Source organism: Gymnodraco acuticeps, unplaced genomic scaffold (assembly GCF_902827175.1).
Source record: "Gymnodraco acuticeps unplaced genomic scaffold, fGymAcu1.1, whole genome shotgun sequence".
In the NCBI taxonomy this organism is placed as follows: Eukaryota; Metazoa; Chordata; class Actinopteri; order Perciformes; family Bathydraconidae; genus Gymnodraco; species Gymnodraco acuticeps.
In genome coordinates, this window is record NW_022989890.1 from 3,660,338 (window position 1) to 3,687,131 (window position 26,794).

Consider the following 26,794-nt stretch of genomic DNA (forward strand, 5'->3'; position numbering starts at 1 on the left):
TGCTGTATTGACAGCCTCGATTTATTTTTTAATATGTCCTGAAAAAGTCAGAAATAAAATCATTTCATTTCATTTTTAAAGACAAAAACTTAATTTCACCAGGACTCTGTAACCTTGTTTATTATTATTATTATTATTATTATTATTATTATTATTATTATTATTATTATTATTATTATTATTATTTTACTACAAATGTGTAGTGGATTTCACTGTATTTATTTATTCAGCCTTTAAGTCTTCCATATAGATTTGCAGAGTATGCAATTTGCTATGTCAATATATTACCTGCACAGCAATTAATTTGTAAACTAAACAATAATACACACACTGTTTATCACTTAAAGGGGACCTATCATGGAAAATGCACTTTTGTACATTTTTTATACATGAATATGTGTCCCCGGTGTTCCAGGGAAATCACCAAGTGTCAGAAAACACAACCCTCTCTATTTTCCTCCATACCCACATCTCTAAAAAAGGGGCTGCAACGGATCTGATACAGACTGATCCAGATTTGAACAGTGTCCTGACGTCAGGACGGTGGCGCTACGGCTATTGGTCAATTCTCCACCTATCAGGGGAATGAGAGATTGGGCCACGGCCGGCCATTGCTGCTCGAAAGCGCTGGAGACGCTGTAGTACATATGCCAGGCCTGTAAGTGGCACTGAAGTCTGCCACAAAAGCAGCGAAGAAGACTTCCCTTGCATGGTTGCCATGGTTGCCCTTCTGTTTATTCTCCGCTGTGGCTCTTTTTCTCCCTCCCCGAGGCAAGCGTTTGCGCCTCCTGCTTTAAAACAAATGAATAATGACTCTATAATCATATGTAAGGGATAATGTGCAGCGACACAGTCATTATGGGGAAAAGAACACAGGCTAAACAGGAGCACGACACGAAGCGGAGGGATCTAGATCGGCATGAAGGTGTTATGCCGATCTAGATAACAACTTCTAGACTGCTTCAATAGGGTTTTTGAGGAGCTTTTTGATTACAGATTTGAAAACATCGTTGCTTGGTTTAAAAGTAGCACAATTCATTATGTCAAACCTTGGAAAGTATCTAGATATCCCTGCCCTAATGCCAAAGTAACTTCCAACTCCCCTTTCCTGCAGGGGGGCGTGGTCAGTTGCAGCTCACAGAATCAGCCCCCTGCAAAAACAGGGCTGGAAAGAGCAAATAGAGCGAAATGAGGCATGGCTAAAATGCAGGATCTGTTTGGTATTTTGAAAAAAAAACTATATTTATATACTTTATATAGGTATGGCCCGACAATATATGTTTCAAATATAGCATGATAGGTCCACTTTAAGTGGCATACAATCCTCCCTACATTATAGATAAGGATATAAAGGGCTCTTGATATCATATTTGTAAAAGAGGCAGCTTGAAATAATAGTACAACAGAACTGATGTAGCTAGCTGCTGAGGTTCAGAGAAGCACCCACCCAGTGTTGAACCATCATGAGGTGGGCGTGTACCAGCAGTGCTAGCTAACATTACAATGATAAAATACAGTCTATGGATAAAACACATTTGTGACTACAGTAAGCTTCATGTTCTCTTCAGACTGTTTCTGATATAGCTTAGACTTATGCGTTAGGAGTATTTACATTAAAGCCTAGCATGTTAGCTTCATGGTTAATCTTTCAGTAACTAACAGCTCAGACACAGACAGCGGTGATTCAGCGTGCTGCTAGCTAGACAGAAAACCCTTCAAAGGCTCAACACCGATAACAGTCATTGATGTTAACGTCCATCGTTTGATGTATATCGTTGTCGGGTCTCGCCATTGTTTTATTTACTGCTGGGCTTCGATCTACCGAGATGTATGGGATGTCGGGATGACAGGAAGATGGCAAACGGGGTTGGAAGTGAGTAACGTTGGTAAATAGCAGCATGCCTAGCAGATGTCATGCTATCCGCTAGCGGTGAGTGTCGGTCTGTTGATGCTATCTCCACTGACTTCCTGTACTCCAGCCTCCGCTCTCTGCAGGGAAAGCTGCAAAGATGAATGTCTGCCATTACACTGTTGACAGCTTTGTTTACACTAATGGTCGGTCCTGTTAACACCAACAGTGTAAACGACATGCTTTTTGCGGGCTATTTCCATGCAGTTGTGTGTGTCAACTGCTGGGCATGTTGGTAACATGACAATGAAGCCAAGCTCAAAAGAACAATAATGGTGTTCATACCAGGCCTGAAAACACTGCAGACAATCAGTTGAATATGAACTATAACATGTTTTTTTTTATTTTTCTCTGCAGAACACAAGCTGCTAGTCATTGAACCATCCGAGCCATGGTCAGTGAGGGAGAAGCTGTGTTTGGCCACATCTGTCATGAAGAGTGGAGACCAGAACTGGTACTAATCTATTTTTGCCACGAAGATCTAAAAACTGGTGCCAATGATGATAATCCTTGCTGTGTGTTGTTAATGCACTATGACATTCATTTCTTGGAGTAGCCACATGATTCTGGAGTAAAGAAAATCAGAATAAAATACCATATTTTTACCTGTGGCTTTTAGACTTATGGCTTTTACAAAGTGTGCAGACATTTTGAAGGGTTGTGAGTAGACACGTTTGAGAACTAGTGGTCTATGATATAGCAACACAGGGGAAACCGTAGTTACACGGTGTAAAAAGTGTTTCGGAGACGGCCTTCAAGTAACGTAAAACACATGAAAGGCTGTATATGTATACCTTAAGGGTTCAGTAATCATTACATGTAATTTGTTAGACACTTTTATCCAAAGCGACTTACATACATTTAGTACTGTGGACAATCCCCACAGGAGCAATTTGGGGTGAAGTGTCTTGCCCAGGGACACAACGCTTTGTGCTGACTGCAGTGGGACTCGAACTTGCTATTCCCTGATACGAAGTCCAGCACACTATCCAGCCTCTCTTAATTTAAACATTCCTTATTTTAATGGACATTACCTTACAGATTAGATATTGTCAATACGAGAGGCTCTGTCGTTATCATTGTTGCCCCTTGTCCTTATGATTGTGGTTATTGTGCTTTATATGTCCATAGACAATGCATATAAAATGAATTTACTATAGCTAAGCATGTAGTTGTTTAGCTGTCTACCTGTAATAGATGGGCATATTGTCCACATTGTGATTTTTTTTACTGATACTGCAATAAACTGGGACAGAAATAATAAGTAGCCTTTTCTATAGGCTAGTGTTTGGTGTGCTTTTCATCTTGACTGTCTTACAAAATGTCTCCACCACAACAGGGTATCTGTCAGTCGAGCCATCAAACCATTTGCAGAACCCGGGCGCCCACCTGACTGGTTCTCTCAAAAGGTGTGACAAATTCGGAGCACAGTGACCAAATTGCAGTAAATGCAAATAATTTGCCACATTACATTTGGTCCTGTCTCTTGATGCTCCTTGGTCTCTTCACAGCACTGTGCCTCAAAGTACTCTGAGCTCCTGGAATCAACAGAGGCCCCAAAGTTAGTGCATAACTTACTTTTCCCTCTAGCATGCTTTTGTAAGCTAGGATTAATGACATAGCTTTATACTGTTTGACATTGACAAAAAATAATGTCTTTGACTAATACTGCATTTGTTACCTTCAGGCGTAAGCGTGGTGAGAGAGGTGAAGTGGTGGAGACAGTGGAGGACGTGATAGTACGCAGACTGACAGCTGACAGGATTGATGCACTTAAAAAGTTGATAAAGGAAACGCAGGAGAAGCACAGGTACAAAATCCTTAAAGAGCATAAACACATAAACACAAGAGAGTTGCTGCATCATAATTGGTGTCAATGAGATTGGTTAAAGTGGTGCTATTTTCACAGGAAGCTGAAGAGAGAGGCTGAACTGATTAAAGCAGGACGCCTAGATTCCAAACTACAAGAGTTATGGGAAGAAATTCTGCAGTAAGAAGCAACACACTTTCTTATTGTCCTGTATTCAGTGAAACAACACATCTGTTTTAAAATTACACTAACAAGCAAAATCAATGATCTTTTGTGCATCTGTCAGGAAGCAGAAACTGGAGGAAGAGGAAGCAGATTTGAAAAGAAAAAACACAAATGCTGCTTATCAAGGTATTTCATTCACTTTTAGGGGTACATAATGTGTTTGTTATTAACTTGGTAAACTCATAACATGCTAACGTTAGCATGTTAGTGGGACAAAATGCATTGTGCATGTAGTATGTAAGCATCATAACTCACAGTATATATCTCACAGTAGGCAGATGGGAATTTGGGAGCATTAATATTTTTTATCAAGTGAAACATTTGAGGTGCTAGAGAGTCTCCAAAGTCAGGATCCAAACACTTTTAAAAACAGATATCTGTACCAAATTGCATATCAGTCTGACCAATAGTCAAGTTCTGCACTAACAACTTTAGATCAGTTGGATAGTCTTGGCATATTTTTTATCCTGTGGGGGAAAAAAAGCATTTGAACATCAGTTTTTGTATTGACTGATGAGATCTGCCCCTCCCTCTTCCAGACAGACAGGTGGCAAAGAACACACCAAAGCGATTGCCCGGCGTCACCATGCACACGCCCTCAGGTTGCAGCTCCCCGAGCCAGGAGTTCTCCCCAGGTGACGCGTTTGAGTGCTCCACCCTAGATCCTGGATCAACAAAAAATGTAAGTCACTAAAGGTTAAAACATTTCAGGTCGTTCCTACATTTTAATAATCATAATCCTGCAGAATCAGAAACAGGTTTATTACCAGGTAGGTTGACACGTACGAGGAATTTGACTTGATGTCATGGTGTCATGGTGTCATGGTGCATACATGAAAGTAAAACAAAAATGTAAAACTCAGATAGAGAACTAGAAAAATATAAAAAATATATCAGTATTTACATAGAAATGGAATGGAATAAAAAGGAATATAATATATTCAAGCTGGGTTGCGCCTACCTACATGTTTAGATTTGCTGAATTATTTAATCTGGTTTTGTTATTGTAAAAGCCAGTAACCTTGGGCTATGGACATAATTAAAATACAACTATATTTCAGAAAGCTTCCTTCCATCAAAGACACATTATCAGAGTTGAACAATTAAAATCATTCCTCAATTGGTATGTAAATGTGACATCTAGTTTCCCTCTCTCTAGGCTTCAGGATCTTCCAGATTAATGACAATTGCTGAGACTTGTGGACCCGATAATGAGGACATCAGCCATGGGTCATTTCTGGACGACCCCACCCAAAAGAAGGCCCTGGTCCAGAAAACTACACCCCCACCATCTCCACTCCTGTCCGAGTTACTGAAGAAAGGCAGTATCTTGGCCACAAATTCCAGACTGGTATGTGGATGGGACTTACTAAACCAGTATTAAACCAACATTGCCAAACTTTGTAATTAATGGTCTTTTTTTTTTTTTTTTTTTTTTTTTTTTACGGCTCCCATCTTCATCTCATTTTTCAAAGGATTGTTTGCATTCAGCAAGTATTAATGAATACATTTTTGCCATTATGTGTTCTGGTTTTGGTTGCTGTGGTGTTTTTTTTGCCGATTGTATAAAGATTTTAGTCATTTTTGCATATGTTTTGCATTGTAATGGGTTGGATTTTATGACACCTTTTTAATCTGGGGAAATCTATTGTCCTTTTCTTTTACTTCCAAGTTTCATTGGTTGCATTTCTTACAACCGTCTTCATTTAACTGCTCTCCTTTTGAATGGCGTTCAGATGTTGTCTTGATGGAAATAAAATGTATTATTTGACAGATAAAACATCACTACTTTTTTTTGCATCTGATTTAATCATTGTTTGTGTGAAGTTCAATAGTAAAAGTACTTTTTTTTTGTTTTGTCAAGCCTCTTGTCGTATCAGAGATAGGGCATTTTTTTAAATGTCCATTTGTATGAAGCCTACTCTCTTATTTCCTCTCTTGAAATCCCGACATGTCAGAAGAAGTTTATATTTGACTAGATCTTTACCTTGAAACATTCCTTTTGTACCTTCCTTTTTATAGTCAAATTATAGAAATATCACAAAGGCATTTAGCTTTATATCTGTGTATAAATATATGATCTACTGTATATAAAATCTACTTTAACATACATTATTCTGTGTGAGTTTGTTTTTTAATTGCAGGCAGTAACATAAATAATAATACTTTATGTACAGGAAAACTAGCAAAATGTTTGACATGCATGTCTGCGTTTATATCCCAGATTGGGGATGGTGATGCTGGAAATCTGACGGGAACACACGACTTGCAGCAGGCTCCGGCTAGTCAACCTATCTTTCAAGCTACAGGTACAGAGGCTGTGTTTATTTGTGATTTTATTAACACTGATAAAGTGGAACTCCAGGGCAAAGTGAAACAAACATCTTACAAAGTGACTGAAATAAGTCAATTACAATCAAGACAATATTAAGTAGAACCAAAAACCCTTGTGTATTTACTTTTACTCCATGAATTTTTAACATACGTTAGCTTTATATGAACCCTTATGTTGTGTTCGGGTCTCCCGTGACCCGTTTCAAGTTAAAATTATATAATAACTACGCTCTAGTTTTTTTACCGGTACAAGGCTTCATGATATCCTCCACAACAGCTATATAAACACTACAAAACAGATTTTGACAATTTTAGCCAAGTCTGAAGGTCTCTAAAAAAAAAAAGTGTATAATTTGGTATATAATTTGACCCAGCAGCATTGTTGTGGGTCACTCGGGGTCAAATTTGGCCCAATCAAGATTCATCTTTGACTTTAGACACCCCTCCCCCTCCCCCTTCATCCACTGTAACAATAACTTTACGCAACATGCACCTGGTCTCCCCTCCCTCTGCCCCCCATGGGAACTCCACCTTTCTCAAAGAATATGTACACTAACACTTGAACCTGAACACACACATGCACGTGTGCAATATGTGGTGTAATGTGTTTTGGGGCCATACAATAAAATTACAACAGGATTGTACGGTTATGAATGCATTATAAGTTAGTTATGATGTAGTTAAAACATTATTGGATGATAGTAATTTTTTGTGTGTGTTTTGGAGTGAAATAAATCATGGGTCAAAATGAAACGCGAACACCATGAACGGTAACAGCTTTTGAACACAACACAAGGGTTAAGAAGTCCTTACATCCCGGGCTATACTGCCTACTTTAGGTGTTAAACATCCTTCTTTTTATTTACTTGGGCTTCCATGTTAACACACCACACATTAGCTTTTTTACTAGAAGTCTCTACTTACTTGTCTTTCATCCTTTCTTTCAGCTGGAAATGAGCAATGTTTGCTAAAGCTGCACCATTTACTTTTTTTTGTGACAGTTGATTAATGGGGACTGTCCACGACACTATAAACAAATAAACTAAACATACTGACATCATACCAGCAATTTTATTAATGTAGTTGCTCAAAAGCTTCTTTATTTTTTTCCGGCAATTAAAACACAAATGCAATTAAATGAAACATTCTATTAGTGGTGTACATTCTCAAACTCAATGTAAAAGGATAGGATTTGCATAGTATTGCCACTGCAGCTGCTATGTTTGTGTACACATCACATTGAGAGCCACACACAGGTACAGGTAGGCAGCGTAGCCCGGTCCAAGCTGTTTGCTCATACATTTTGCTCAAAGCCTCCGCTCCTTTCTCTGTGAATGCTTGCATGGCAGGTGCCCCGATGTTGTCTCGTCTTCTGGAGGCTGGTCCCGCCCAGTTCTCCACTCCGTTAGGTTTCATGGTCAGTGCAGACTCCATCGCTCCTCTTTCTGCTGCCTCTTCTGTGCCTGTTGACTCTCCTGCCTCAGCAAGTACAGGTCTGTCCACTCTGACCCCACCCACTCAACCTTTAACCCATCCACCAAACCTCCAGTCTTCCTTTATTTCACCTGTTTTTGTAGCTGCGACACTACACTCTTCCATAAGTGGGTCAAAAAGGACCCGTATTAGAATAATGTGTTTTTATGCCATTTTAGTCATTTTGGTTAAGAAAAATCACTTGTATAATATTTAGTATTATATTTTGGTTCACACTAGAAATATTTTATATTTAATTTTTCACTATTTATAAAAAAAAATTACATTTTGAAAGAAAACGTTTTGAACATATTGATGCAAAGATCTCCGCTATTCTGAGACCCTCACAGTATTCCAGTCCCTTTTCAAAACTCATCTCTTTTCCTCTTGTCTACTCATAGCCCACCCCCATCAATCCATGCCGGTTGATCAAGTTTGATAGTCCTATACCCCCCACCCCCGCGATTTTGAGTCCTTGAAAAGCCCTATAAAAATATAATGTATTATTATTATTATTATTATTATTGTTATTATACTGACAGGTATCAGATCTTGCTGTGTAAAATAATCTTCCTGAGAGGTGTCACTTGTGATGTAGTCCATGTGGTCTACAGTGAATGTATTCCTGACAGCCACAGGTGATACGAATCAAAAGGTTCCCATAGAAAATGCATGCGGGTCATTTTTGACCCACTTATGGAAGCTTGGGGTAGTAATACAAAAACAGTAATACAATTTCTTAAAATGTGAATGGCATGATATCCAAAACATGTTTTTTGAGGAATAGCTAGAATATGAAATGATAACAATTTTTAATTGCAAAGATACTTCAAGAAAACCACCTCACCGAGTCAAAAAAGACCCACTTATGCATCTAAGGGTTACAAAAGATTGAGTGTTATAGCTAAAGTAGACTGAAATATGAATGTATCTTGCGACGTTAAAACATTCAAACTTTTCAACATTTCAGAAATACTTTTTTATATACACACAGGAGGAATGTCAAAAAGTAAACCACTCTATATTTTGTGAATATCTCAAAATATGTAAATAAAGAGTTCAGATTAATTGTGGTTACAATTGAAATACAAGCAAATGATAAAGCTTGACTTAGGCGTGCTGTGATGAATGCTTTTATGAACTGCTACTCTTGCTACTTAAAAAGTGTATCTTGGCGAACAGAAAAGTTGAAACCAGTTGTTGTTTGCATGCAGAAGTTGGTGTGATGGCTCCGTCTTTGCTGCCTGGATGCCAGTCTGTCTCTGCAGAGGACAAAGTGTCAGAGCTCAGTGAGGAGGACGTGTCTGTGTCCTACATGGGGGATGAGCTTGACCTGAAGACGGTGGGGGACATAATTTCCATAATTGAGGACAAGGTGAAGAGTACCATATATTTTCAAAGCATTTCTAAAAACCCAAGATAAACATTCTTTTAAAGAGGCCTTATTATGCTGTTTTGTGTTCTCCCTTTCCTGTAGTGTTATATAGGTTTTGGTGCATGTAAAGGGTCTGCAAAGGCTAAAATCCCAAAGTTCCCTCCAGAGAGAGTTTCTTTCCCACACTCCCCCCCCCTTCCTGAAGGATCACTATGTAACACTCACGCTATTGGCTAGCACTCCAACACATTGTACATTATAGGCTAAGGGGCGGGACATCTCTAAATGGTTGACCAATCACAACAGAGCCGACCAGCTAACCAATCAGAGCAGACTGGGCTCTGGTTTCAGACAGAGGGAGAAAATCGGTGCTGCAGCACAGGCAGTATGAGAGAAATAAAGAGCTTTTTGAACATTAAAGCATGGAGACATGTCCCAGGAGAGGCTAAATACAAATATGGACCTGAAAATGAGCATAATACGTCCTCTTTAAAATGTGATAAATGGAATTTCGGTCATCTATTGACAGTTTACACGGAACCATGACTGCTGTGATTTACAAGGCAGGAAATAGCACCTGAAAAAGCCTAAATGATTCTTTACGATCTAGAGTCATATCTCTCCTTCTGCAGGCAGAGGAGGCTGCAGAGGCTTTGGATGCAGCTGCAGTCGAGGCTGCGCTGTCACTGTGTGAGGAGAACGGCCATGCTTTGTCTGGTAGCTGGGAAGCTGGGCCTCTCCAGCCCCATGAGTCCCAGCCGGCAGTGCCCACAGGGGTCCCACAGCCCTCGTCTCTTCACAGTAGCCTGGAGGGGAAGACAGAAGCGTTAGAAGCCCAGTGTGGGACTTCAGCTTCACTCTCCTCTCTGTGCAACAGTCAAGATAACTGTCTCCCAGCATTCCCCATGGGACGAAGGGGCCCTCCTCCCACCTCCTCCTCCTACACAGGGGCACCTCCACAGCCTGAGGCAATGAGACAGACTGGAGAGTTGGTGCACCAGAAAAGACATATTTCATTGGATGTTACTTTAAAATGTGAGAGTGAGAAGCACAGACCTGAAAAACCCAATGGAGGTATGCACACCCAAGCATAAATACTAGTATTCACTTGCATCATAACATACAGTTTGCATGCAACTATGCATTTGGCATAACCATTTCCTTCTTATTATTCATCTTTACTATCTCGGCAGACTCCGTATTAGAAGATAGACCTCTGAGAGAAAGGCATCGCAAGGTATAGCACCCAACGAGGACAGAGCGAAAACATGATGCTTGTAATTAAATGCAGAGTTCCAAGTATTCCTGCACTGCAAGCTCTGGTTTGAAATCCCTCTGCATCTTTCCCCGTCCTTTGCAGGAGATGAAAGCGGAGGATGGAATAAGTGTTCTGGGAGGAGAGAGTGCCTCAGAGACTAAACTGTACAATGAGCTTGATGAGCCAGAAGCAGGTGGAGGAGAAGAGAGCGATGGCGTGGAGGGAGGATCTTCCAGAGCCAGAACGGCGAGATGGAGCTGAACCTGCGGGCCAGCGAGAGGCTGAGGACGGATACAGCCAGCCCACGGCCTCCTCCTCTCTGCAGCTCCACACCACGGCAGACTCCATCCCCCAGCAGCCATGCCTCCTCGCTGTTGTGAGTGAAACACATGCAGGCACGACTAGCACCAACAAAACTGGCAACATGAATTTTCATCTTGTGTCATGCTGCAGATCAGGCTCCCTGCTTGTCAAACACTTTTCCCTCATAAAGTTACAACTCCATTCTCGCATACCATTGGTGTGCAGTCTTTCTCTGTGCTAGTGACGATCCTGGAGGCTCTGCAGGCGCACAAGATCTGGAAGAAAGCCATTATGCTGTTGTGGCGTGCAGCAGCCAATCACAGGTCTGAATATTAACGTCTACCCCTAGTGAGCTGTTGCTCGGCCTCTGATACATTGAATTTGTTATATCATTACCTGAACAGACGTTATTTATGTGAACCTGTTGCAGGTATGCAAATGTCTTCCTGCAGCCATAGTGTCAGATGAAATTGCACCTGGGTACCACAGTATAGTTGCAGAGGTAAGCTCAGGATGTGTTTCCCCGGTCATGTTAATGCATGTTTCCCCCTTTTTTTTTTTTTGTGGTTCCTTGTCATAACTTTTAACTACACACATCACAAAATACAAACTTTAAAGGTCTCCTATTATACTATTTTTAGGAAAATATTATAGGTTCAGACATATAAAAAACATGTCTATAAAGTGTTTGGCTCAAATACCAAAAGATCCCCTCTATTTCAGCCCTGTTAGGGAAGTGCTGATTCTGGTTCTGTAGCTTTAAAAAATAAAATAAAAGAGAGGAGAGGAGAGCTCATGCAGGAGAATTATACCCAGATACTTAGCTGAATGCTGCCGTGATTAAACACCATATTATGTTTCAAACCACATCAAGGATTATTTCTGAAACGGTATGGAGCTCAAATGCTTTTTATCTCGCGGGTTTACCACAAGGTACCTTTTTATATCCTGCTTTTTTACACATATACTCTCTCCAGTACAGCGTTAGCTCTGAGTGTTAGCGATGCTTGCTAATGTAAACAAAGACCATATTACGTCCAAAACACATCGCGCTTTGTTTTCTGATAGCGACGTTTCTGATAGGGCCGTGGGCGTAAGGCCAGACCACATTTCCGATATGACGTCATATCGGATGCAAATCTGGATCCGTTCCGTTGTACCTCCGTTTTTAGAGATGTGGGTACGGAGGAAAAGAGAGAGGGTTGTATTTTAGGACACTGTGTGAGTCTCCTGACACACCGGGGACACATTTATGTATAAAAGACATCAACAAGTGCATTTTGCATGATAGCAGACCTTAAAGACGCTAAGAACGCTAATAAGCTTGTTTTTGCTGGTGTACACTGTACTTCTGACATGTACCATACCCCCTCTTTGTTCTTCACTTCAGGCCCATGGACCTGGCCGCCATTAAAAAGAGCATCGAGACGGTGTTGATCCGCACCACCGCTGAGTTCCAGAGGGACATCATTGCTGATGTTTCAGAACTGCTGTCATGTACAACAGTCTGGACCAATGACGTGTACCACATGGCTCTGGAGATGCAGCGCGACGTCCTGGAGCAGATCCAGCAGTATTTGGCCACCCAGCTGATCTGGAGACGTCGGAGTCCTGGCATCAGCGCCAAGAGCCTGAGGGGCCGTGAGAGCACGCGCAAACAGGACTCCACTGACAAGGTGCTTCACTAGAATATTGACAAAAGCAGAGTACTGAAGAAGAGACAAGGGGTGAGACCACCAGGCTGACTTTAAGGTAGAAGACCCTAAAGTAGATCTGGCCTGATATTTTCCAAAGCATGACATTAGTTTGTTTTATATTTCCAGGTAGCCATTGGTTTTATATGCTACCAAAATCAAGTTACTTGAATAATCCAAATCGTGGGTAATCCATCACAGTGAAAAGTAAATACCAATAAAATAGAATAGAAATAGTGCAAGGAGAGTCTATATAAAGTAATTGGAATATGATATATTAGATAATCATCTTATGTCCTACAATTCTTAAACGGCTTTAATCTTCTATGGAGGATTATCTTTGATCTTATTTATAAAAAGACAATACGTTTTTCACTGTAGGTTCAAACCAATGGTTGACTGAAAAGCAATACATTTATTTTAAATCAGAACATGTATGCTCTGGAAAATGGTAGGAAATAATGCGATTCTGTTAAGAACATTACTAACAACTATTAACCAAGTGTACAGCAAGTTTTAACGTTAATATTCTACTTTCCTCCAGAAACCAGTTTTTTTCCCGTGTTTTTCACAATAGTATGAAAACCAACTGGTGGATTATTGGCCTGATGAATCAAATGATCATTTGGTCACCTTTTTATTTCATGGATTTTGCATGATAATGTGTGAGTGAAGTAATATTGATGTTACAGATTTGTACTACCACTTTATAACAAAACAAATGGACTTCTTTTTTTACACAATCTATAAATCACCCTAGTGAAGGCCCCCGTAGAGTGTGTATTGCTGAAAACATGGTAAAATAAATATTTTACGAGTAGTTCTAATATTTTGATGACAAATTACTCGATCCGAAGCAAACTTCAAGTGTTCGGGTTTTATAGCGAGCTGATAGAACTGAAACCAACAGTTGAAGGGAAGGTGCGAGGTTAAGTGTCCTGATGTGCTTTTGGACATGGTTGACAGTAACGGGGGGTTACGTATTGTAACCCCTAGTTATATAAGCACAGGCGGAGCCCTCTACCTGGGGGCCCTGTCTTTCCTATGCCGCTCGCTGAAGAGGGTGTAGGATGACGGTCGGGAGGCGTAGCCGCCTTATATACTGTGGGCCTGCGCGCACATTCAGCTAGGCTCGCCCCGATTGGCCGGCTACATTTATGCAGCTCAGTAGGTGAATGCACACATAGCACGATAGAGAGTAGTACCCATAGAGTCCAGTAGAGGGCGGAGCCTGTGTGATATATAACGTATGTCTATAGTACGCATTGTATGCAGTTAATGAGCTGAACATGATGGCATGTTCCTTACATAAATCTGAAGTGTAGTGTGATAGCAGTGCAGCTAGACATTTGTTTACACAAGTAGTTGCCTTCCATTTATTTCAACCTTTCCTTTCCTCCTGCCTTATATACTCTGTTGTTTCTTTCTTGGCCTTATTTTGCTTTCTCTTTCGACCTGTAGTGCACTTTTGTGTCGCAGCTCTGATATAAATAATTTTCCTCCTGCAAGGACACTGTCTCCCATGTCCTCTCCTGCCTTTCTTCTTCTTTCTCCTTTTTGTAAGTACCCATCCTAAAGCCTTTACCTTTTCTTTCTGGTCTTTTTTTCCCCCTGACACAGACAGTAAAGCTGCCTTGTATACCAAACCAAAGGAAAACTCATTCAAGATCAATTCAATGATTGCCTTTAACATCTTGAAAGGGAAATGTGTTCAGTACATTAAGCCTCGACAATATGGTGTATATGAAATATCACAATATCTTTTAAACTAATACATTAATATTAATTTTGTGATGATGTTGTAGGGTTGACTCTTGGAGTTTCATGAAATATTTACAAAAGAATCATTTTAAATTGTTGTCTGGATATAATGACTTAGTGGGTAAAGACAAATAATAATACAAAGCGTATTGAATCCTTTAAAAACGGGAAAATAAAACTATTTTTCCATATAATGATATCCAAAACTAAGGGGAAAAAAATCACAAAATCGTTATAATATTGATCTATTGCCCAGCCCTATGTGAAATGAGTATAATATATTGCATGTATACTCATAGGCTTTGTCTTCCTCTCTTGAACTGCAGGACGGAGGCACCAGAGGGCGCCGTTGTGCCATAGAAGCTGACCTCAAGATGAAGAAATGAAAACACCATATTAACGTTTTTATCCAACTGTGTTTCCGAGTTAAAGTGACAGCGACTGAATTTATTCTGTCAGTTACACGGATTCTCACCCAAGCATAAAATGCAGTTTCAACTTTATTTGCACTCTAAACTGTATGAGTAGACTGAATTTCGGAGGGGGGCCCATTTCCACTGAGTCAGACTGGATTACAAACTGTATAATCCCAGATTACAAGGGGCAAGAGAATAGGTCAAACCTTTCATACACCTACCTGGCAGATCACTTAGATTTAGCCTGCTCAGGTTGTATTAACAGACAAAATGTCACTCATAGCCTGCAACATTGGCTGAAATTAAGCCTTCATGAGGCCGAAGATGCGCTTCAGATTATTGTGGTTGATTTTGAGAGACATGTTGATACTAATATGTGAAACCAGAGGCCAAAGAGTCTGAGTTACCTAGAAGTCCCGAATAATCAGGGAGGTGTAGGGGGCACATCATCATTTTAAACATTTTAAACATTTAATTGCAGGAATTAAATCATTTGAGGATTTGTTATTTTAAGTGTTATTTAAAAAGAATGCACAGATCATTTGTGGCTGTATTTTTTGTGAAACGATACCAATTCATATTCAGTATTTTTGAGTATCAGATTAAACTGTTTCGTGGATTTTAAGATGTATAATCAATAAAAGCGTCGTAAAGCCCTCAACCCACTATGTTAAACTTGAATTTGCACACATGTTTCCCAAAGACTCAAACTACACCACAGCAGTCACCTTGAATCTAATCAAAAGTCTTCATGCAAGGGTGGTCAGCGACAATCAGTGACATTGGAATAGTGATTGGGATTTCCTATTATAATTTTTTTATTGCAATCATTTATAATGCCTTATTAATTTTTAATACAAAGTGCTTTGCCTCATTCAGGATATGATGATGTTCTTGTGGTGTCAGTAGGAGAAAGCATGCAGATATTCTCAGGGAAGCCAAGTGGCTCGAAACTGTTAAAATGAATGCAAGCACTACAAGATAAATACGTTAAAAAAGTGTTGTTTCCTCCTAAAATATCTGCAAATCTGATGTAACGTCACTTTTTTCCACAAAGCTCCCACTCTGGTGAAACACCAATAAGGAAGGGTTTTGCATCTCACGTTTAGTTAGTCATGTTTAGTGTTATGTAAAAGGGCCTGATTATTAAAACATATTCAGAGCTTTCATTGAAGCCGACTCATGTTCAGGATGGCACAGTGTTGCCGTTTGTCTCATTTAGTTTAAATGTTGAACGTGTATTCATGATTTCAATATGACCATAAACTAAGGTTTTTCCATTTCCTTTAAAGAGGCCTATGATACTTTTGGGGTTTTCCCTTTCCTGTAGTGTTGTATAGGTTTTTGTGCATGTGTATGGTCTGCAAAGGCTAAAAAGTTTCTCTCCCAACGTATTGACATCACTAGTAACACTCACGCTTCTATTGGCTAACTCTCCAACACATAGGCTAAGGGGTGGGACATTAATTACAACAGAGCCGGCCAGCTAACCAATCAGAGCAGACTGGGCTCTGGTTTCAGACGGAGGGTGAAAAGAGGTGCTTTAGCACAGGCAGTATGAGAAAAATGAAGACCTTTTTGAACATTAAAGCATATACACGTCACAATAGAGACAAATATGAACCTGATTAGCATAATAGGGTTCCATTAAACCCATGTGTATTTGGCCTTGGCCATGGTTAAGTTATATTAGTTGTACATGCATAGTAAGTAAAGGATGTTTGAGGGGAACTATTTGTAATGAATATACAGAAACGTTTTATTTTGGACTTGCTTAGCTGTAGGTGTGATTCCAGATGCAGTAGTTCATATGTTTGGTTCAGCTTTTTTGTAATATATTATAAATGTATGTGTATAAATCCCTCACTGCCTGATCACCTTGAAACAAATCACTCTGATTCTTATAAGATTATTTACAGTCTTGACTGATATCAAACAATAATGGGCTGAACCTGTCTCTGCGGTCCTGCCTTGGGTCTCGTCATGCTGCTTCCCTGATGGCTTCCACAGGATTGTAGCTGACATCCTCGTGGATTCATCTTCTTATTACAGACACATGCATTTCCTAACATTCGGTCTATACTGTAAAATGTATTATCTCTTCGATTTACACACGGCATCTATTGCACGTCTGTCCGTCCTGGGAGAGGGATCCCTCCTCTGTTGCTCTCCCTGAGGTTTCTCCCATTTTTCCCCTTAAACTGTGGGTTTTCTCTGGAAGTTTTTCCTTGTACGATGTGAGGGTCTAAGGACAGAGGGTCTAAGGACAGAGGGTGTCGTTTTTCTCATACTGATATTCTGAACAATCTGTGCTGTTGTATTTGCTGTAAAGTGTCTCTACTGTAGGCTAATTTTATTATATGTACAGCACTTTGGCTCGACCAAAAATCGTTTATAAATGTGCTATATAAATAAAACTTGATTTGATTTGAATAATCACTAAGTATCAAAATCCATCAATATGTTGTACACAGATATGTGTCACAAGCAGAGTAAATAAATACAAATGAACAAATCAGACAGGCTCAAAAGATATTCGATACATCGTTAATTGTCAGGTATATTTGTCCTAAAAACTGATTATTTAGTGTTCCTCAAGTGTTCTACCTAATAGACCCTGACCTCCGCGTGTCAGGGCAAGGCGTTTACATGTTTGTGAGTGTGGACCTGAATTTTGCTAACAAATATCATTAGTGTGTCAGCTGTCATTAAGATGTGTTCACAATCAAAAATAAATATGCAACTAATAAAAGACTCACAAGGGTTTCATGCAACAGCAACAATAGGGAACACAGGATCAAATATGAACTTAAAAGTGCTTGAAATAAACCTGAATATTTTGTAAAGTAACAGCTAAGGCAGTTTGGCCGGTGAACAGAAACAAGTGTTAATGTCTGTATAGGGTTTGAATCATATGTAGTTGGGATGGTAAAGAATTTAAGAAACAACTCGTAAAAGTTAGCATCCTACTCATGACAAGATCTGACAAATTCTGATTCCTAGCTGTGGAAGACAGCCGATTAATGTCCACAGATAATTAGTAGAATTTCAAAACATGATTTCAACAGTTAAGTAGATTAGATTTAAGATTACATTTTTTTTTTAAACAAAACGATTCTTCTTTACAAAACATCTGTATAAATTAAAAGGTGCAGAATTTATAAAATATTTATAAAATATGGGCCGGATGTTTGTCTGAGAACGGAAGTATTTAAGCTTGTGCACGATTTTAGGAAATGGAGGTATTGCATGACATTTAAGCCAAGTTTATCTACAGATATTGAGCTTCCTGTATCTAATCAAATCAAAATGTATTCTTCAAAACATGGCCCTCTTTTTTCATAACAGTCACCCTTTAACCTCACCTGAAATACTGAAACTTCCTGAATACCAGAAGCTTAATGACCAATGCAAGCAGAACTGCATGGAGCAGGAAGCTATTTATTTTGGCAAGGACATCTTTTTAAGATAACACAATCAGATAAATGTGCTAGCGATACATGTTTGACTCTACTGTGCCTATTGATTTAGTTCAAATCGCCTAGATAACCACATTATAGCTCCTTTTTAATCTGATTTGTCTGTAATAATAAATACTTTCCTTTACAGTAAAGAAGCTCTCAGATTTGTCCAAAGACTACAGTATTATTTAAGTTGTTGAACTTCCTATAGAAAACAGATTAGCCAAGATGCTCAAGTAACATTCACTCTATTAACTAATACATAAATACTTCTAACATTTCAGCCAGGACACAAAAACATTCAACAAAATAAATACAAGTAAACCTAAACAAATAAAACATGTACGTGTGAACATCTACTACTGCCTTCATAACCCCAAAAGGAGACTCCCATATGTGCGTCATGCCATTTCTATAAGAAAGTTTAAAGGCTCCGAGACATCATCACACTGCCACAGTGAGTTTGCACCTGATGCAACTCTTATTTTCTACCATCAAAGAGGAGAGAAGGCACATTGTTTCCAGTGGCATAATCTCCCACCGACTGCGCTGTACCTAAAAGAGGTTTCTTTACAAAGTGGCCAGATTAAAATCACACATTTGGATCAAATGTGTTATTGTAAAGTCTGCAAAGAAACACGTTCTCCTCTCAAACAGTCCTCAATTGGCTCTCTGATGCCCGACCAATCGATGGAGTTTGTCACAGTTGTCCAGCCTCATCGACTCCGCCTTCTGCTTTAACCGCTCGTCTCGGTACAGCTGCCCGAGGTTCGCCAGGTCGGATTCTGAGAAGGAGAACGGGATCGCAAAAGAAAGATGTATGACTAGCATTCAGAATAACTTTCTTTCTGGCAGAGGGTTAGATGAAAAGAGAAAGATCATTCTCTTGTCAGTATGTTACATATAATTCAATCAGCAGCCAGTAGCTTAGCATAAATAAATTAATCAAAACTCACCTTTTCCCTCAACTCCTAATCCACTAACCCCATGTCCTTATTCCACCTAGCTTTTTACTTTTGTTGTTATTTTTTTTCTTTACTTGCTTGTAAAGTGCTTTGAGAACCAGGAAAAGCGCTATATAAATCACATGTACTATTATTATTACTATTATTATTATTATTATAAAGTCTTGGAAAGGGCCTGGCTCTGTCCAGATATTAGAAAGTCACATCATATGAATCAAAGTGATGCAGCGCTAACAACAACCACTTCTTGTTAGTCAGTGTCATTTTCATTTCTTAACTATAACGTTTAAAGATATATAGTTAACACAGTACCATCTATATACAAATTAAATTATGCTTTTTTAATGTTCAGTGTTGCTTCCCTGCCGCGTTTGGGTAACCAAATCTACCTAAGACAGACATCTAACAACTGATTGGGCTAGCATTTATTGCTCGTTTTGGTTAAACTTAAGCTGTCATTCTCTTTAGTGTGTTGCCCAAAAGTTGGTATAAATGTGGTTATTAATGAGGAATGAAATATGCATTTTAAGTTAATGAAATGAAAGTCATGCACAGAGTGTACGTACAGGGGTTTTCCACTCAACGTTAGTGAAAACAAATAGTGTGGTTCAGTCTTTAACTTGTTTGTTTTAGAACAATAAATGAAGTATAATTCGCTTTTCTTGGGGGGGGGTCTATGTGCTGGACTATTTCTTAGGTAGGACCAGTTGCTGGGCAACCAGCGAGACTGCAGGAGCTTCTGGCTGCGGCTCTTAAAGCGAATAACCATATTTCCCAAGTGTTGCACACACTTCCTTTAACAGTGACCAACTTTAAGATATATGCAAGTGCTTACAATAGCAGGAGACAATATAAAAACACTTGATATTAAATCTACTTTAATCAAAGTGATGATGAGTAGCTTGCTTACTCTGCTGTTTCTCTTTCCAGCAGCTGTTCTGCAGGTGCTCGATATAGTCGTTCTCGATAGTTTTCTCTAGTTCATCCAGCGCCGCTCCTCTGTACTCTTTCTCAAAACTTTTGTCCACGTAGTACGGCACGCCCATGTGCTGCGTTTCCCTGGAGACCACCAGCCCGATGGCCCTGAAACCCAAACACAGGATTAAAATGTGTCCAGTGTGAACCGTGGAGTATCCCAGGGATCTGGTGAAGCGTCACTGTAGTAAGGTCAATGCTGTGGCACACTCACGGCTTATAGAAGAGACTGAAGGCCGGGTTAATGGCCATCATCTGAGTAAACACTGATATGAGGATTAGTACCAGCACAGGGAGGAGCTGCAGCAGCGCTGTGAAAGTGTTCTGTGGGAAGATAAAATCAGCAGATTACAAAGCATATAATACTGCATGTAGGCTGCACTGATTCACGCCAGCACAGAACGTATGTCTTTGAAGCACCATGCAAAAAAAAGGCACTTCCGTTATGAAGAAAATAAATGAAAGACATGAAATCAATCATTATAGGAATCTGTCACCAGCCTTGTTGAAATGGATCTCCCAAAAGTGCAATTTTTTCCCGTGCATGTTAATAATTAGGATATTCACAAGAAGAGCTTGCTGTAGTCTTTCTGTCTTGTGAGTCACTGACCTGACTCTGGTTCTCCTCCACCACCACCTCCTCGCGCCTCTCAAAAGCACGTCGACGACGAGGCTGATAGAACTGAGAGTAGGAGGCGCCCTGGTTGGTGTACATGTGGATATTTCCTGTAGAGAGACACGTGCAGTTTTACAGCATTTACATGTATCAAAAGACAGTGGATCACAGTCCTAAACTGTTGACAGAACCATTTGTCAGACCAAAAACTTGAATGTTAGCTTGATATATAAGTGATACTGCTCTGCATGAATGAGGTGTGAATGACTCGTAGTATTTGAGGGGTCGAAAAGACCTGATCAAGCGCTATATACTGTAAGTACAGTCCATTTACCATTACACACAACTTTTCAAACATAGGTAAGAACAATGAATCTGAATGTTATCAACATCGAAAATGTATTATTCAGATTGCAGGAGGATATTTGTGAAAGGTGAAATGTGTTTTAAAATATATATATATAGTAGTGCTGCATAGATTTCATGGCCAACAACTCTAATTCTACAGGTGTAAAGGGCCTTGTATGTTTATTTCAGGTTCATATTTGTATTTTGTGTCTCTACTGTGACATGTCTCCATGCTTTAATATTCAAAAAGCTCTTTATTTTTCTCATACTGCCTGTGCTGCAGTACCTCTTTTCACCCTCTGTCTGAAACCAGAGCCCAGTCTGCGCTCTGATTGGTTAGCTGGCCGGCTCCGTTTTAATTGTTCAACCTCTGTTGATGTCCCGCCCCTTAACCTATCACGTACAATGTGTCAGAGCACTAGCCAATAGAATACGAGTGTTACATAGTGACGTCACTGTGCTATAGAAGTAAACAAAGGAATCCAATAGAGGCGTTTCAGAGATAGTCACACGCACACAAATCTACAGGAAAGGTGAAAACCCCAAAATGCATATCAAGAGCACATTTTCATTGAAAATTAGGAAAATAATCATCCCCTCTAGTACTGTGCAGCATCAGTCAAAATAATCCTAAATTCGATATTTTTCCCTCCTTCTCACCTGTGGGAAATCTTCCCCCAAAGAAAATGTTGAAGAGTTCCTCGGGGGAAATGTCGGCCTCGAAGTCTCTGTTGAAGCTTCGGTAGTATCCATGGCGACTGTGGCTGGAGGGATGGGGTGCGCTGGAAGCAGCAGATTGATCTCCGTATTGATCGTACTGCTGCCTCTTCTCTGGATTGCTCAGCACTGCATATGCGTTGCCTATTGCTGTCGGAAAGAGAGGGAAACATTTGGTTTTAGCATTCACTCAGCCCACAGCAACATAGAAACAAAAAATACAACTGGGAGAAATCCCATAGTATAATGTCCCATAGTAGTAAACCAGAAGTATAATGTTGCCCTGATATTATTTAGCTACAGGTGGGAACCTCATTGACCTTCATGGATGCTGAATTATTAATTGGCAGTTCTGATTTGCAAAATGAAACCATATACAGCATGTAAAGACAATTACTACTGAGTTTATTACTTAAAAAATAAATATCTCAAATTGTGTTTCGTGAATAGAGGTTTCTCAATACTCAAATTTCCCCTCCTCGACTCCTCGGTCCTCCGGTAGTGACCCGGAAATGAATTTCAGTGCGCCATGTTGAAGGACATCTCATTTCTCTAAATGCACACCGAGGACCGAGCATCGAGCATCGAGGAGGCTCTCTGGAGGAGCTCTAACCGAGGAGACACTGATGCATCCTCCACGGCTCCTCCACGGATGCATTTCCGGGAACGGTGGCGGCGTGACGCACGGCCGGACTTATCTCAGCCAATGACAGCTCTGCATGCATCCCCTGGATATTATTTTAGTAACTGCTTTCATCGCAACGCAATGTTTACAGTGAGAACAGCTGTGAGGTCCGTGCAGAAAGCAGAGCAGTGTGTAACATATATATCACTCAGTATAACAGGCCTACATTACTTTCTGTATTTGTATGCTGTAGTTTAGTAGATATCTACAAACAAAGAGTCGATATTTTTCTAAGACCATTTAGTGCTTCACATAATAAAATACACAACGGCTGTAGCCTGATTATGCTTTAGGAGCTGTAGGTGTGTGTGGTACAGTGTGTAGGTGTGTGTTGTACAGTGCGTAGATGCGGCGGACAGACGGGTCTCAGTTGGTTTGGTGTCCTATGCTTACTTTTAATACTTGTACAACTTTTGGCCCGTAATTTCAATTCCCCATTTCAGCGACCAGAGAGAGGGGGGGGGGGATATATCCAGTCTCTGATTGTGTTACGTTATTATGAGAGTGCTCTCATACTTGTTTGATTCTGAAATTGTATATATTTATATAAATATATGTGTGTGTATATGTCCGCATCTGTAGCCTGTTATTGTCTCATTATACCGCACTGTGAATGAATTACAAGTAAGTATATAAGTCATCATGAACACATCTGTCCATCAGACAGAGGGCTGCTGTGCCTCCTGTCATCATTAATGGACGTCTCTTTAAAATGACCGCTCAGAGGAGAGGAGTTCTCATTTCTCTAACCGCCTGCTGCTTCCACTCCTCTCTCCTCGGTTCCCCTCCTCAGTCCTCCGCTCTCATCTCCTGTGGGCGGCACCAAGTCTTGAGGAGGGGAGTCGAGGATAGGAGTCGAGGAGGGGAAATTTGAGTATTGAGAAACCTCTAATGTGTGTTTAGATTTGACTGAGTTATGAGTAGGGCTTGGAGAAAATAGGATTTTATTGTGGATCGGGATAAAAAAAAACACTTTCTTTATCAGGATAATCATGAACATCCTCACAAGTGACTTGAAAAAAATATTGCTTGCTATCATAGTAGGGCTGCTCGATTATGGCAAAAATCATAAGCTCGATTATTTGGGTCAATAATTGATATCACGATTATTAAAAACGATTATCCATTTACTTTGAAAACATCCATTTATTGAAAAAAAAAAATTTGAACAGTATGTTTTTAACAGGTGATTACCCTGAACTTTAAGTATACTTCAACTGAAAAACCAATAAAGAAAATGTTTAAGATTTTTTTTTAAATAAATCCTTTTATTCCGATTATGTTGTTTTCATAATCGTTGCAAGCCAAAATCGTAATTGCGATTAAAATACGATTAATTGAGCAGCAAGAAGTGAAAAAAAGAGAGCCTTATTTATATATTTTTTTTAAAAATGTTGGCCATTGTCAGTATGTGCGTCTGTGTATTGCGTTTGTTCAAACGGTGTATGACTGATGATATGTGTATGTCTCTTAATGTCCACTATGTTTGTATATGTACATGTATGCTGAACTGCAGGACGGGGTCCAGAACAAATTTCCTTACGGGGACAATAAAGTATATCGTATAAAAAACAAGGAATAATGCCAAACTTATCGTGTAAGAAAGAACAGACGTATCTATGCCATATTTCTGCAGAGAGGGACCTGATGTTAAGGGTGTTGAACCTGTGTGTCTCATCTGTTTTTAATCTTTCCCCTCCCCATCCCCTAATCCCACACAGTTTTAAAACGGCAGCCCTGAATACATACAAACATCTTAACAAAGACTTTCTAAACTAAAACCAACCAGTAAGACTGTGTCACCCAGCCTCAAGCTGCTGCCCTGCCTGTAGTGTAATGTGTAAACAACTACAAGCGAGGGAGTCGTTTTTAAACTGACCTTGACCTCTAAATTAAAAACAATATATTTTGTGGGATAAATAAAGTCTCATTATGTCAAAGTACTGTCCAGCAACATGGTCAAAATACTTTTAAAAAAAAAAGCCCATACAAAGTCATAGTCACCAATCTCACAGAAAACAATCCCTGCTTTCTCATCTGTCAAAACTCATACCTTTGAAAGCATCTGTAGCTCCTGGAGCAAAGTTCTTGTCGGGGTGAAATTTGAGGGCCAGCTTCCTGTACGCCTTCTTCAAATCCTCCTCACAGGCATTTTTGGTAACACCGAGAATTTCATAAAAGTCCTTGCAATTCTTTATCCTGCAATAAAAAAAAAGTAAAGGTCACCTATTATGCAAAATCCACTTTTTCATGTGTTCATCATCAACATGAACAAATATTCTCTCACTTTTTGTCCTGATCCATTTATATAAAAACCTGATCAGATTTTGGCCACTTTATGATGTCATAATGATGTTTTGTCTTGTGTAACTATTAGCCAATCACCAACCTAGCCAATCACCAACCTAGCCAATCACCAACCTAGCCAACCACCCCCCCACCTTATCACCTGAATCTCCTCCTAGAGCACCATTGAGTTCTTTGTAACCAAATATCTCTCAGAGGGGCGTGGGGAGGGGCTCCTTATTTTCATCTAAAGTAACAGACAGAGAATCAGCACTTTTGAAACAGGGCTGAAACAGAAGGGATTATGGGATGCTGCAATGATCTGTTTGGTGTTTGGAGCCAAACACTTCAGAGACATGTTTGTATATATCTGAGGCCTATAATATATTGATGAAAAACAGTATAGGGGACCTTTAAAACATAGGTGCTTCATAGTATGTAACACAGCCAAAGTGATAGGAACAATTAATGTGGTCAGTCTGTCTAAAAAACGTTTTGAGCCACAGTTTACCTGAGAACGCCCTGGCGCTGGTCCTCGCTGTAGCTTTTCTTGTCATCAACACTCGCATGACTTGGTTCCTCGTCTCCAAGGTCCTCGTCCCTCCAGCCGGCTGGCGGGGGAACGTGGTTTGATTGTGGAGCAGCGGTGCCTCCATTCCTCACTATGGCGTCTATTAGCACTATAGAACAAAAACACAGTGTCTGAGGTCAGCTGACAGATCAGATGGGAATGGAGAAAGATGGCTGAGAAAGCTTAAAGCAGAAAATACAGGTTGCCAACCAAAATGTACAGTATACAGATGGATGGCAGTTTAAAAAGGAAAACCAACATTAAGTAACCGAGTTAGGCATTTGGCCACCACAAGACTCCAGAACAAAATACTCTTCGACTACTTCTGTTACTCTAATGAAACACTGTTCTTCATAGTGGAGGAGGGGGGTTGTCACATTGCTCCCAAAATCTCCCTTTAGTGATTACAATCTGGTGGTGGCCAACTTAATTATTCACATCATTTTCATATTCAAATCATCCCTGGTTCCTTCTGCTGTGTGTTTAGGCATGTGCGCATGTTTCCCCACTGATTTCCGGCTTTTGAAGAAATACAAATGGATCCATTTATACATATTTCCTTTATAATGTATCTCCTGATGTTTGTTTTAATTGAATTTGTCAATATCAAAAGCCTTTCCCTACTTGCACCACAAGTGGAAAACTTGTCCAATGGAACAAGTTGGCATTTAACTGCCTCATGCACATTGTGTACAAAGAGATCCAGGAATTCTACGAAAGCATTAATATGCTGGCTATGATGGCATTACTGAAAAGCTATTAGGCAAGATAAACAACAAGAGTCGCAGTGAGATTTTAACATTGCCCAACAGTGTGTTCACAGAGGGGGGAGGGAGCATTTCAGCAGGCAGCCTACAAGGACTATGTATTGAAGCAAGACAGCCTCTAAAAATAGTAGTTCAGTGCACCCATCTTGAATTATGTTAAATAATGTTTGTACAGTTAATCCTCGGGGTAAATGTGCACATTGAGCCATGTTGGCTAGTCAGTGTGCTATTGCAGAATGTGCGTCAGCTAATTTTACCTCTGGCCCGGGTGCTGGGGTAAATATTCTGGGCTTCATAGAGCAGCTGCAGAGCCCGATCTTTCCGTCCTGACCGTAAACAAAGCTTCGCCTTCTCTATCAGCCGGTCTGCTTCTTCTTTGTCCATTGCAACGTATTATTCTGCTGATCCAATCGCTGTCTCTCGAGGTCTGTCCCTGTGCACTGAGAGTCAATATCATATGGTAAAGCGACCCGCTGCAGCTAACGAGAGATAGCCGATTAGCTTTGGTGTCAGGCAACTGCGTATTGTAATGAGGTGCAGTCACTAAGAAGTCCTCCGCACTATCCGGTCTGCAGACGGCTGTTGTTCGGCTGCAAACAGGCCTGCAGCTGGGCCATTACTTTTAAAAGATAAAGGTAACAAATGCACTGTTTTGCTGTCTGTTTTTATTAAGCGGTGTTTAGCAGGCCACCCTGTTCAATTTAACTCTGGACCCACATAGCTGTGATGGACAAGAGGTGGAGGCAAGACGTCATATCCTGTGGCGTAAATTCTGAAATCTGTATAAATCCGCCCTTATATTGACTTTAAATATAATTTACTTGGTTATCAGTTAATAATGTGGT

The 26,794-nt window shown here is 40.0% G+C and overlaps 2 protein-coding genes across 2 annotated transcripts; one reads left to right on the plus strand and one right to left on the minus strand.

Annotated features, from left to right (window-relative positions):
• Positions 1-1,456: 1,456 nt before the first annotated feature.
• Positions 1,457-15,220, plus strand: LOC117535389 (bromodomain-containing protein 8-like). Its single transcript, XM_034199836.1, has 18 exons — positions 1,457-1,873; positions 2,267-2,363; positions 3,249-3,318; positions 3,421-3,470; positions 3,597-3,719; positions 3,819-3,899; positions 4,006-4,070; positions 4,484-4,626; positions 5,104-5,295; positions 6,169-6,253; positions 7,628-7,771; positions 8,966-9,126; positions 9,759-10,200; positions 10,320-10,363; positions 10,487-10,640; positions 10,929-11,010; positions 12,051-12,363; positions 14,469-15,220. The coding sequence occupies exons 1-18, from the start codon at positions 1,831-1,833 to the stop codon at positions 14,526-14,528; spliced, it is 2,349 nt and encodes a 782-aa protein (XP_034055727.1). The 5' UTR covers positions 1,457-1,830; the 3' UTR covers positions 14,529-15,220.
• Positions 15,221-17,979: 2,759 nt separating this feature from the next.
• Positions 17,980-26,333, minus strand: dnajc18 (DnaJ (Hsp40) homolog, subfamily C, member 18). The gene is made up of 8 exons (XM_034201985.1): positions 26,207-26,333; positions 25,123-25,291; positions 24,379-24,524; positions 21,584-21,790; positions 20,570-20,685; positions 20,174-20,283; positions 19,895-20,067; positions 17,980-18,804 (listed from the first exon to the last, which is right to left on the minus strand). Exons 1-8 carry the CDS (start codon positions 26,331-26,333, stop codon positions 18,680-18,682), a joined length of 1,173 nt encoding a protein of 390 aa, XP_034057876.1. The 3' UTR covers positions 17,980-18,679.
• Positions 26,334-26,794: the final 461 nt, after the last annotated feature.